Source organism: Myxocyprinus asiaticus, chromosome 12, assembly GCF_019703515.2.
Source record: "Myxocyprinus asiaticus isolate MX2 ecotype Aquarium Trade chromosome 12, UBuf_Myxa_2, whole genome shotgun sequence".
Taxonomy (NCBI): domain Eukaryota; kingdom Metazoa; phylum Chordata; class Actinopteri; order Cypriniformes; family Catostomidae; genus Myxocyprinus; species Myxocyprinus asiaticus.
The window spans coordinates 37,862,053-37,876,021 of NC_059355.1; the positions used below are offsets into that span (position 1 = coordinate 37,862,053).

Genomic DNA, 13,969 nt, shown 5'->3' on the forward strand with positions numbered 1-13,969 from the left:
CCACCGGATCATTACATTTTCCTTTTCCTCTCGGGCCACGGGGGGCCCCCTATACCTAATCGAGCCATAACAGATGCCTGAGTCTTACTCGAATCTTTTAGGCGGGGGCCCCCATGGTGGAACGGGGGCCCTAAGTGCCCTCTTATAACGCTTATAGCTAGAAATGGCCCTAGATGGCAAAATTGCATGCACAAAGCACTAATGGGTTGGGTCAAGTTCAGGCAAGGTTAGGGTTAATGGGCTGTATGCAGTGCATCCCCTCCTCTGTGAATGTTTTGTCACCTGCGCCGCTCTGGACCATATATGTGCAGGGTAGTAATGGATTACATGGAATGTGGATTACATAATCTTTTTTATTGATTACATGATTACATATTAACAAGGCAATGGCAGTAAATAGTTAATAATTTATTGATTATCCTATTCATTCCCTTTATCTTTTACATTTTTCATATTAAATCAGCACACCGCTGATATACGTTCGGTAAGTCTTCCAGTGTTTTCAGAAGAGAGGGGGAGGGTTGTGTTTATTACACTCAGAACTGATACTCGCTACTAGCAAGCCAGGAGAAGATAGTGTGGTCTACCTCAGTGTGGCAGCGGGGGCGTGGTCAAGCATCTCTCCGGAGAGAGAGAAAGCGGTAAGGGCGCTACACCTGAGCTAAATTATGTCTAACACCTGTCTCTAATTTCAGTGAGCACAGGGAGAGTGGCATAAATAGAGCCACACAGCACTTAGTCGGGGAGAGAGACTGGACACGACAGAGCCGAGCCAGAGCAAAGATTTTTAGTAATGAGAGTTTATTTTTGAAGTAGTGTGTGATAGTTCTTTAACTTAGTGCTTAAAGTGAAACTATAAATTTGTGCGGTGAAGAGGGAAAAATAAATCCTTACCTTAACAAGGAAAGCTGCTTCTCGCCTCCTTTCCACTGAACCCTCTTTTACACTCAGCATTTAACCACTGGATCTATAGAGATAATTTCATTTTTAAGAATGAAATTACACCAATAGTGTGCAGCTCAAACACTGAATATAATTGCGTGGATGCCATTTCTTAGAGTCCCGCATGCAGGGTAGACAATAGTTCAACTGCAAAATGTGCAGCAATATGGAACAAAGCCCATTGCTCTATTGTTGCTGCTGATGCAGTGGAGTCCACTGCATGAAACTTGACATAAAACTTGACACAATTGTTCCTTGAGTGACTCGGAGCAACTCTGCTGTTTTTACATTTTCTGCTCTTTTAGAATATTCGTGCTGTTCAAAATATAATATCTTACACCTCAACTTTGGAATATGTATTGGACTATCAGTAAGCAGTAAGGGTGTCACGGAATGGGGTGTTTGAAGGAAGCACAGATAGGCAACAATGAGCTTTTATTAAATAAAACCAAAAAAATACAAAACCAAAACTCTCTCGATGGAGACAAAACAAAACAAAACCAAACAAGAATAAACACAAGAATTACGGAACTGACAGCGAAGGCAGACAGCAAACATGAGCACACGATGACAGGAACAACGAATGAAGTGAAACAGTCCAGCACAGGACAGCATACATGAGGAGCTAATATAGGGAGAGAAAAGAAACAGGTTAATCAGGGACAGGTGAAACCAATAAACTAATAATGAGGAGACAAGGAGGCGGGGTGTGACACAAGACTGAGAGACATGTGGCAATACAGAAACTAAACAAAGCCACGCACTCTCACAGACACAAACACCCGAATGACATGAGGGCATATATCGCCAGAGACAAAGGCAACACGTGCTCATGCCAAACAACAGACAAGATGGGGACATTTGTGTGAGGGCTTGGCCACAGATAAACAGGCACCAAGACCGAAGTGACCGAACCCCAGCACAACATGACAACAGATCGCGACCCGGATGCGCAGCACAAAGCGAGCGCAACACGAAGCACGCCCGACGTCGCAAGAGACAAACACAAAACAATTTACACGAGTGCGTGCCGCAAGATGACATAAGTGCAATGCACTCATGCCATTAACCAACAAGACAAGAGAATGCATGACAACGACAAAAGGGCGAGCCATGCATTCTCACATAGACTAGACAAAACTCTAAACAGGGATGTCAGAGCTCAGCCACAAAGACAACAAAAACACAACCAACATAAGTGGCTGAACTCTGACAAAGGGTTAAAAGTGTTTCTGTGTTTTTAGATGAAGGCTTATATATATAAGCAATATAGTTGTTGTTGATTTTATGATCATTAATGTTCGGAATGTTGCTATTGTTTTATGGACTTAAAATGAATTTGATGTCTCAGTGTTTCGAATTGACCATGCACTGTCACTGCTGTTAGATTTAATGCTTAATTCATTTATGTAATCACCTTTCGAAAATGTCATAAGGAGCTCTTTTTGTGAGACACTTTTTGTTAGTAATAAAGAATGGAATACATTCCTCTTTGGACTTTTATGTTAAAAAGATTATCCTACTCAAATGCATGTGACATAAAATAAACTACAAAAATAAAATAGAATTAGGTTGAAAGATTAGATTACTCCAAAACAACTATGAGATTACATTACTGATTGTATTTTTTTGTCATGCAATTTGTAATCAGTACCTGAGAACAATTCATAAGTAATCCGCCCAGCACTGTGTGTATACCGTATGTTTTATTTTCTCTATCGGCCTCTCTGGGACTATTGGCTCGCGTCCTGCTCATCTGTGTCTAACCTGCTTGAATTGTGTTTTGCTTCTCTCCCATTGTTCATTGATTTATTATTTATTTTTGTTATATTTTCTCTGTTCAATGTTTTATTTTTAAATTCTGCATGGCACTCTTGAGCACTGGAAAGGAGTTATTATTATTATTATTGATCTATTCACACACAAATCATGGCTAATATTAAAAGTGATCAATAGCTCTTTGATGTCATATGCTTGTGGAATATCCAAACTCCTAATGCAGGACCTGAATTTAGACTTTCCGACAAGATTAGACATGGTTCTCAAATATCTTGGCACAATGACCAATTTCTCTTGAAAATAACGAAGTGCGCTTCACGCCACTTCATTCAAACACTCACAGCTTGAATGCATACACCCACAGATAATGCAAACACTCCCACCCACGTCCACTTGCATTTTGCGCTGGCACGAAAATTGCGCTTAGTATTAGCGCTCTCATGAAAATTTGATAAGACATAGCGTACTGTAGTTGCGCTTTGCGCTGCACTTAGCACGGTCACGAAAATAGAGCCCATCATACACTACTGTCTTTCCACGTCATCTCTCTCTTTTGTACTTCAGTGCACCCGCACTGCACTCTTTAATTCTAAAGCATGTAATTGAACAGCTGTAGAGATTCTCATTCACATCCTTTAATTTGGAACAAGTAAAATGCCAGTGGCTAAAATCTCATGATCACCTAAAAGCTGCAATTTGGAGCCCGGGCAGCTGCAAGCATTTAGCTTCACTGCAGTGTTGTGTACTCTGCCGATATAAAGCTGTTAACCATGAGGCTGAGATAGGGCTCTGACAGGCCAAGAGATCCTAATTGCTCCCTTACACCTTCATTAAAAGGCTTAATTGGGAAAACATGTAGCTTCAGCAGTGGATGTTGTCTCTTTTGAAGAAGACACCCTAACAAAGAAACAGCACAAAAGTAACACTGATAGACAGTCATTTGGAAGAATAAGTATAATTTTATTGCTTAATTATAAGATGCAGTGATGATCAACACAAATGCAATCAGTTTACATAGTAATGTTTGAGCAATTTTTAATTTCACAATAAACTGGAACTATATACCTGATATTAATGCATTGGGGTTTGTCGGAGAGACTCATACTTATGCATGCCTTGCACTGAACGCTGTGTGTGGTTAGACAAAAAGATTCATTGAAAAGATCACTGACTGGACATCACCCTCGGCTTTCAGGATTTCATGCCAACTGGAGGGCCCTAAATCAGTGCTTATCTCTCTCTGACTCAAGCCACATTGCTTTTCCCAACCGTCTACTGGTAATTAATCATTATTGATAACAGAACATAACAAAATGTTCTGTTTGACTTTTATATAACTTGAAAATACAAACAGAACAAGAAACAAGAACAAGATAACAAAATGTATTTACATGGTATTACTATGTTATTAGCACATTGGTATAACACTTAAACAAGATATTACCATGTTTTGGACACTATATAGTAATTCCAATGGTATTCTTTGAAGGACCTTGGAGTACCACGTAAATACCATGGTATATGAATATGGTTATCAAACAGTACCATGGCATACAGTATATCATAGTATTATAGTATTATTACAGTATTTTTTAAGGGAAATATTTAAACAGATAGTGTAAACTGTTAGGATGTAGACATGCTGCACTTAAAACACATTCAAATACTGCATAAGTATTACTGAATCTAAACAACACCCATATTTGAGACAATGCTATTTTTTTTGTTTTGTTTGTTTGTTAGTTACTTTGTTAATTTGCATATCACACATAAATAATAAGGATGCAAAAGAGGTTATGTACTGCATATCGGTGGAACTTTCTCTTAGGACTTCCAAACAAATAAATAACCTTATGCAGACTGATATCTGCAAAGATTTTACAATTTCCAATCACATTTGAGAAATATCAAATTCACAACCACAAATTATCTGACATCAGTGTAGGCAGATTTTTTTATTCCTTTCTCTTCTACACCCTCAGATCTCATTAACAGATATGAGAGGGCCTCTGGATGTGGGACTTCCCACCTGTTGGTACAGCACTGGCTGTCTTAAATTGGTTTGGGGTAGGCTGAAGCCTCCGCTCAATAAGTCAAAACTCCCCTGGTTGTAGAGCCTCTGGCCAAAACCAGTTCCAGACTGATCAAAACTGGTTTGACTGTATTGCCTGAAGCTGCTGCGTTTCTCTGAGGGAGTTCTGGAGGGATATCGCTGGGTGGACTTGTGTAAACCTGTCTCTTTGTAGGCAAACCAAATATTACCAGCCCAAAGGAAGAAGTTAAAAAAACCAAAGGCCTGGAAGCAGACAAGGATAAAATAGAACTATGGAATGTACTATTTCAGAAAGACAGACAAACAGGTTGCTATTTTAAGTGGTTGCTAGGGAATAGCTAGGCAGTTGCTAGGGTGTTCAGAACAGCTTTAAGGACTGTGCAGAGTATTTTAATTCTACATACATAGTAGCCTCTGTTTTTATCCATTTTTCTTTTTTACATGATAAACAGTGTTGGGAGTAGCTAACTACATGTAGCGACGCTATTAACTTACTACATTTTTCAGTAGCTTGACAGTAGCTCAGCTGCTTTTAAAACAGAGTAGCTTTTCCAGTAGCAAACTACTTTTTCCAGCAAGTAGCGATGTAGCGTGACCAAACGCTACATCATGTTGGTCAGATTATAACTAATAGCCTTCCTTATTGCGTTGAAGCCAAACTTTTATCGGCAAAACATCAGATGATCTGGCAGCATATTTCTGTTTGCTGATCAGAATCATGCAACCTTGTCTTCTTTTGTAATGGCAGATTACAAACAAAAGTAGTGAATTACCACCATCTACTGAGAGCTTATTACAGCTCACTTGGATAAGAAGAGATTGTCTGATGGTTAATAAAAGAACAAAATGTTATTCTTCTATGAAACAAAGAATGGTTCTGATACTTTGCTATTAATAGATCACACAACAGCATATTTACCTTTACTATTTTAAATAAAATAATTCAAAAAGTTATTACTGCCTTTTGAGGGATTTTGTTTCTGTTCTAAATATGTTTATTTTGCTTATCATCTGTGTGTTATTGGGAGCAGCGAGTGAGTTATTATTATAATATTTATAAATATACAGTATATATTATTATAATAATTACTATCATGCAGAACTATTTGATTTCTCCATTTCTTACCATTTAATTAACTATTATTTTCATGTAAAATAAATAAAATGATTGGTAAAAGAAATCATTTATGGCATGTATTATTAGGCAACAATCTAGCATGACCATCCGTCCACATTTTTTGGACCTGAACAAAGTGAACAAATATTTGTAGAACAACCTCTGTATGTGACCTGTAAAGCTGGCACTTGCATGTCAATGGCAAAAAAGTCAGAAAATACAATGAGCATGGACCCAGGTGAGGGGAGAAACAAACCCTGAGTCTTTATTCACATATTATCCACACTAAATATTATGTGACAAGAACAAAAAATGCCAGTTCAAGGAGAGTTTGTCATAAAAATTGTATCTTTAGGGAAGTAGGCTACACCTGGAAAAGTGTGAAGTATAGTATAAAAAAGTGATATAGTATTATAGTATTAATGGTGTCTGATCTTTTTTGTTTTTATTTTATACTGTTGTATTTTATTTTATGGCCATTATTAACTGTATTAATGTTACTATCATTAAATGCATTAAACACATTTAATATATTTAATTAAACACATTAAATGTATTTAATTAATACATTAATTAATAAATGTCATTAGTGTAAATTTTGTTATTAATATTATTGGTTTGATAGTAACATAAAATATATATATATATATATATATATTGCCTCATTAAGTAGCTTCAATGTAGTTAGCTACTTTTTGATAGTAACTTGTAGTGTAGCTAACTTCTTTTTCAAAAGAGTAGCTTGACTGTAGCTTAACTACTTAAAATTATGAGTAGCTTGTAGCTTGTCAAACTACAGTTTCAAAGTAGCTTCCCCAACACTGATGATAACTGACTGAAATAATGCACTGTTATTTAAGCTTTTAATAACCCCCTAACCCCCTTGAATTACATATATATATATTTACATTTAGCTAGCTAGGAAAAGTTAAAGTTAGATTTTTTTTTTTTTTTTTTTTTTTTTTTTTGTCTAGGTTAGGGATTTTGATGAAACCCTAACTGATGTTTATACAATAACAGTATGTTCACTTGTCAAGCCAACATAATTAAAACAATAGTTATCAACACCTTGTCCAGTAAAGTTTTGATTTCTATTTCAATAATAGTGGTTGAAAAATTGGGACATGACCCATTTTACATAAATTAGCTTCCTAGTCAACAATATACTCACCACAGACATGTTAAGATTTGACCAGATGGGCTCTTGCAGGACCTGGCATAGGTTCTCCTGGGCTCTACATGCAGACATTAACAGCAGGATCTGATGCACATCAGTGGCTGTCTTTACCCCAGACAGAGTCTTTGCCCAGGCAATTGAGCTTATCAGCCAAAGACTAGAAAAAACTATTGTCACCAAGAAGTCCTGAAGGGAATGTCAAAAAGTACCAGAGAACAGAAAGAGAGTGTTGTTGATTAGATGAAGTGATATAGAAGTTTTAAGCAGTCTTCTTAGTATGTATTTCTACAGACTGACCATTCTGAAATTTTGAAATGCACTCACAACTACTGGACCTCTGTTCTTCTCTCTGTATTTGTTCTGGTAGAAGATGTAAACTATTGTGGCCAAGAGGGAATAGAGAAAAGCCAAGACTGACACAGTGACGAAAAACTGAGCAGATGAAGTGTAATCCCCTTCGAAAAACAGGGTCTCTTTCCTTGGACCTTCACATAAAGGAGCACTGAAATGTACCTGCTGGAGTCTGAGATGAGAAAACATAGGACTCACTCCCTAATCTAACATGCTTAGATTATTCTGTTGCACATGCACTTTGCAAATAATTGTTTCCATGACCAAACAAAAGTAGTCAAATCAAGTTAATGTATTGATATTTGAATCACATATAGTCATTTATTATGATGAGCTTTGTCATGGCCCATTAAAAGGAATGTTCTGGGTTCAGAAAAAGTTGAGCTCAATATCGATTACCACAAAAATTAATTTAGACTCGCCCCTCCTTTTCTTAAAAAAAGCAAATATCAAGGTTATGTCACGAATTGTTGAGGTAGGACACAAACGCAGGAGGCAAGTGAAAAAGGTCTTTATTTAAAACAATGAAAAAACAGAAACAAACACTCACAAGGGAGAAAATAACACAAATAGGATAAATCAAAATAAAGACAAGGACTGACCGAGGAGTACAGGAACCACTGACGTGCACAGAACGAGGGCTACAGGGGCGCAAGCCCCTTTCGTTCACAAATCTAAAGGTGCCCGTGATGAGGAGGAGGGTGGGGCCAGGCTGTGAGTGCGCACGGCCGGCCCTCGATCGGGCTAATCAGCCAAGGAGAGGGATAAGGCTGAGCCTGGTGTGGCAGTTCGGGAGAGAGAGAGCCACACACAGCTGCCGTGTGTGTGTGTTTATGTTTTCATAAAAATATTACTTTGACTGTTCAGCTGGTTCCCACCTCCTCCTTGCCCATCCTTTACCCTGTTACATTGGTGCTGAAACCCGGGAGGGAGGAGGGATATGCTGTCGTGAAGTCCTCACCACTGCCATCCGCCCAAAGGAGCAGTAGAGGTGTCTTTACTACAGCACAGCATTAATGGCAGATTTCTCTTCACAATCTGTCCATGTCCTTTCGCCCCTGCTAAGGTCTGTGCATGTCACTGACAGGAACCGACTAAAAACACGGACTGGCAAACTCATGAACACACAAAACAATCTGGCAGAGACATGAGGAAAGAGGGCACAATAAATAAAAGGAACACACATGAGAAACAGGTGAAACTAATTAACATAGCAAGGATTAAACGAGGGAGAGTGATGAGGGAATGAGGAGGAGGAGTCTGGGACGCACATGGCAAGACAAACACAAAGCCCTGTGCAACATACAAGACCAAACAGACCCGAGTGCACATGGCTATAAAGAATCAAACACAGACATGTGCACTCACAACACACACAACATGTACAAACATAACCAATGGACAGAGGAGACTGGCATGATTCTGCCACAACAAGAATAAACTAAGACTAAAGTAGCAGGATCATGACAGGTTACAGTGAGACACTTACAATGGAAGTGGGGACAGTGAAAGTGAATGTGGCCAATTTTTGGAGGGTAATAGCATATAAAAGCATATGTTAAAACTTGTGTATTATTTGAGCTGTGAAGTTGTTTAAATCATAATTTTTACAGTCATTTTAGAGTTTGTTGACATTACATCATCATGGTAACAAAGTTGTAAAACTGGCTATAACTTTCACAAAAAAGGTTAGTAAGCGATTTTATCACACTAAAATCCTGTTTACATGCATATCCTTTATGTCTTGTGGCTATACTTTTAAAACAGTGAGTATTTTAATATTCAAAAATTTGCCCCCATTCACTTCCATTGTAAGTGCCTCACTGTAACCCAGATTTTAGAGTCGAAATTAATTTTTGTGGTAATCAACTTAATGCCATATATGCTGTCGATTGAGCCTAACTTGTATTGAACCCAGAATATTCCTTCAAGACAAAGAAAAGATTGTTTTAATCTGTTTCTTGATTGCGAAGTTGCTTCAAGTTTACCAATAGTAATGATTTTGCAACCAAAACAACCATTTCTATGTCATCAAATCTAAGTTTTTAACCCTCAAGCCAATTTTTGTCCGTATGTGTGATGATTTTTATCATTTTACTATTATCCAATTACTAAGATGGTAAACAGAAATACAACCATCGTTTAAGGCTTCGAAACGTGTCCTATGGATCATGGTGGACATGAAGAACAACTTGCCATGGTTATCAGATTTTGTACATTCTTTGCTCTCATAAGTCAAGATGGTGACAATCGAGAGCTAATGTTCTACAAAGTCAAATATTCTCTAAAAAGTAGTACACAGTGTTTAAAGATGCCTATGCCAATCTGTTTTCTTAAGTTGTTATCTTCTACCTGTTCTGACCCTTAAAATGACATAAATAACTGATTTTAACTTGAAATCAGTTAATTTAGATGTTAATGTATGTTCCCATATGTGCATTATGTAGATTAAATGATAAATATTGTTTTTTATAGTGTAACATATTATTATGTGTGTTGTCTGTGATTAAGAACACTTACCTGAATGGGTAGGTGAAACTGATGCTGATATTGTTTTGGGTTTTGTCCGCACATTGTACTTTAACTAGTATCTGTCCCGTATATCCCCCACATGTTGCAAATGCTGAAACAGCAAAAATCTATGGGGAAGAAAAGCAAAATATTAATGGAAATCCTTGTTGAAAAGCTAGTATGCGGAGAGGACAAAGATCAGCTATCTTTTTCATTGTCGTAAAATGTACCTCATCAGACAAAGTCTGACTCAAATTAACCTCACAGAACATTAAAAATTCGGATTTAATTACCTTCCCTTTTTTCTGACTTAAGGTCGTTTTCAACTACTTCGACATAGGACTGCTGTTCAATTAATTGTGTGAAATGTCTTGAATATGTTTTTAAAGTGCTAAGTCCTGTGTACCTGACACTAAGTTTGTTTGACACAAGTTTAATAGTTTTCACTGGTTCAGTATCGTGTTTGGTATAATGAATGGAAGGGCAAAAGTTTCACTGGACCAGAGTGCCAGAGCTTTATTCTCTGAGGACACAGGTGTTTGAAAAGATATGTATCCAAGTCCCCTGCTATTCACTCTTTCCACAAATCCCTTCCTCTCTCTTCCTGATAATATGATACAGCAGGTGAGAGGAAGTAGGCACTTTAAATTAAGATTTAATTCCTTTGCTGTGTATGCTAATTAAGCAATTACTTTTGGTTTGGGTATGTTAGTGACAGAGAGAGAATAGATATGAATTTAATTACAAATATGCTTTGGCAATATGTACTAAAGTATATTATGCCAATAAATCAATTTGAATGTGAAGAGAGAGAGACCAGCACAACATATTTGGAATATAATTGTATAATGTTTTTCTCCAGATTTGAGCTGTAGGCTACATGCAGGCTACTGTATGTAACATATAAAAAGATTAACTATGAGCTATTCCAGGGATGGTTCACCCAAAAATGAAAAATCTGTCCTCAGTTACTTAGCCTCATTACATAGAGATGTTATGCAGAATGTTCAGTTTTGGTCACCATTCACTTTCATTGCATTTTTTCCCATACAGTGAAAGTGAATGGTGACTTAGGGTAACATTCTGCTTAACATCTGCTTTTGTATTCGACAATAAGTAATTCGGGTTTGGATGGCAGAATTTCCATTTTGAGGTGAACTTTCCCTTTATGCCAACCCCAGAACTGTATAAACATATATAAAAAATCCCATCCCGTCTGAGGTCTAGAATATAAGGTCTAATAATATTATGTCTAATAAAATATAATGTTTGATGTTATATAATAATATATAAAAATAATGCATTTAGGGTGTTCATACATGGAACAGATGAAGCAAATAAGAAAAAAAATTCTTTGTTGAGTCCATGATGAGACTCAGTGAATTATGCAAAGGTTACCCAGGGGTTGCCAGCACACACACACCCACACCCACACCCCCACACACACACACAATCACACACACACATATCATTATGAGGACTCTCCATGGACATAATGACTTTATACTGTACAAACTATAGATTCTATCCCCTAACCCTAACCCTACCCCTAAACCTAACCCTCACAAAAAACCTTCTGCATTTTTACGTTTTCTATAAAACATCATTTAGTATGTTTTTTAAGCGAATTTAATTATGGGGACACTAGAAATGTCCTCATAAACCATGTTTATAGCATAATACCCTTGTAATTACCAGTTTGTAACCTAAAAAAAAAGTCCTCATAAACCACTTAAACCTGCCCACACACACACATACACACACTAATTAACTCACATTTACACTTACAAACACATTTACACACAAAAGCAATATACAGTCATGCTGCATATAGCTCAGATACATCATTAATGTGTCTGTCTAGTGCTGGATGGCATCAATCTTTTGCACATTTCAACAAGAGCAGATTAATTATTCAGGCAAGAAAGACTACAAACAGGGAGCCGATGCTGCGACCCGAAAGAGCAGCTAATAATTAAACCTGATTTCTGATTCACATATGCTTGCATGCATATCAACACACTATATTAGCAAAGCAATGAGAAACCACAAAAAATATTCATGCATCATCATAAGAAAATTCATCAGACACTTTACCCTGTTACTGTCATTAAAATAATTGGCAAATCCAGTCCATTTACATACTGGTGCCCTTTTAAATCATATTAAACTTCTATTCTGATAATACAAAATGCACCCTCAAAGTTAGCCAAGCTTTGCTATAAGAGAGTAGTGATACAATTGTGCCAACTCTTCTCTGACAAAAAACAAATATGAATGCCATAAAATGTACAAATATAAAGGTCTTAGTAAAAGAGAATTCTCACCGGAGCAAATATGACCATACACATTGATGAAACGGATTGAGCATCAGCCAGTGTGCCTGTCTAAGAGAGCGTGTTAAGCTCCTCTGCCAGCCAAATCCAGAGATACTCAATGAGTGAAGCTGGCACTGTACGTGAGTTGAACTGTGTCAGAAAATGACACCCATACAGATACGCACACACACATAATGGGGTCACACATGATCACATATGCAGACCCCTTGCATATCATAGATGAAGACCCCTTGCACATGTGTCTCCATTCCCACACACACGAAAGATAAACAGTTACACATGTAATAATTTAACGCACCATAATGTAAACTCTGACAGATGTGCTAGGCACATTGTCAGCCATTACCTCAGTGATTTACATAGAGGACAAAAATAATTTTGAGTAACCTATAAATAAAAAACTGCCACAACAATGGCCCTCGATTTTCTTTAATCATAGTAAATTATTACACAGGAATCTGGTAAATTAATTCCAAAGACTAGGGTTCTGGACTGCTAACACAAAGGATTCAACCAGGAGTGTTATCACAGTCCAACAAAAACATGTTATCTACTATTGACAGTTTAAGGTAATAGTCATTAAATAAATGTAACTATAATTGTATCTATGCCATTTTTGACAGTTCTGTTTCTAACTAGGTTGCTAAATACAGTGTATAAAAAATATTGGTATCCAATTCATTTTTTGGAAATATTTTTTTTCTTGTAGTTCATTTTAGTGTAAAGAAAATCACTTAGCTGTCAATGTCAGAAATAGAGAGGCTCAGGACCCAAACGCAGAGTGAAAAATAAAGGTTTATTTAATAAAAAATAAAGCACAAATCCAACATAAAACTCCCACAAGGGGGAAAAAACAAACACAAACTACCCCATAGGAGAAAACGTAAAGTAATTATAATCCAGGACTGGGGCAGAGGGAAACAGGGAATCAAGACTGACCGGACTGAACAGGACAGGGACTGGAAGCAAGACCCACTGGAAACACAAGACACACAAGATTGGAAACAAGACGAACTGGCACTGGACAGCAAACACGAGGAGACTAATATAGGGAAGGAAATCAAACAGGTTAATGCAGGGCAAGTGTAACAAATGAATTAATTATAGGTAAACAAGGAGGCGGGGTATGACATAAGACAGAGAGGCACGATGGCGATAAAAAAACAAAAACAAAGCCACGTGCTCTCACAAGACAATGAAACATCACCAAGGCAATAAGGCAATATACGACCAAGCCAACCAACAAAGAATGCGTAGTAATGCCATGCATTCTCACACTAAACGAAGCCTGAGCATACATCGCAAGGCCAACGCCACACAATGCACGCAACAGGAGACAAAACAAGACAGGACACCTGTGCGGGAGTTTGGCCACACCCGACACCTCAGACCAAAGCGACTGAACCTCAGCACAACATAAAGACAGCTCGCGACACGGGCGCGCAAAGCGTGCATAACACACGTCCGAGGTCATGAGAGACAGACATAGATTATTGATGTGAGTGCATGCCACCAAGATGACAAGCGCAATGTACTCACATCAGTACAGGACAAGACATGGAACATGAGTCCGGATCCCGACACCAAAACCGAACCAGACAGAAGGGTCAGGATCCAGACACCATGCTCCAGACATGAAACAAGACCAACCAAAAACACAAGACAGACATGGGATGATCATGCCACGGTCCTGTCAGACA

General features: G+C 37.7%; 1 protein-coding gene across 1 annotated transcript; it reads right to left on the minus strand.

Moving 5' to 3' along the window:
* Positions 1-3,672: 3,672 nt before the first annotated feature.
* On the minus strand, positions 3,673-12,393 carry LOC127449334 (synaptoporin-like). Its single transcript, XM_051712690.1, has 5 exons — positions 12,258-12,393; positions 9,940-10,058; positions 7,393-7,591; positions 7,063-7,254; positions 3,673-5,017 (listed from the first exon to the last, which is right to left on the minus strand). The coding sequence occupies exons 1-5, from the start codon at positions 12,279-12,281 to the stop codon at positions 4,700-4,702; spliced, it is 852 nt and encodes a 283-aa protein (XP_051568650.1). The 5' UTR covers positions 12,282-12,393; the 3' UTR covers positions 3,673-4,699.
* Positions 12,394-13,969: the final 1,576 nt, after the last annotated feature.

What these genes read in the sequence shown, in the direction of transcription:
- LOC127449334 (XM_051712690.1), bottom strand. Translation starts at nt 12,281, where the DNA reads ATGTGTATGGTCATATTTGCTCCG. An exon ending in GTATGGTCATATTTGCTCCG is followed by an intron (nt 10,059 to 12,257) that starts GTGAGAATTCTC and finishes TCTTCCCCATAG; the next exon opens with ATTTTTGCTGTTTCAGCATT. An exon ending in AGTTTCACCTACCCATTCAG is followed by an intron (nt 7,592 to 9,939) that starts GTAAGTGTTCTT and finishes TTCTCATCTCAG; the next exon opens with ACTCCAGCAGGTACATTTCA.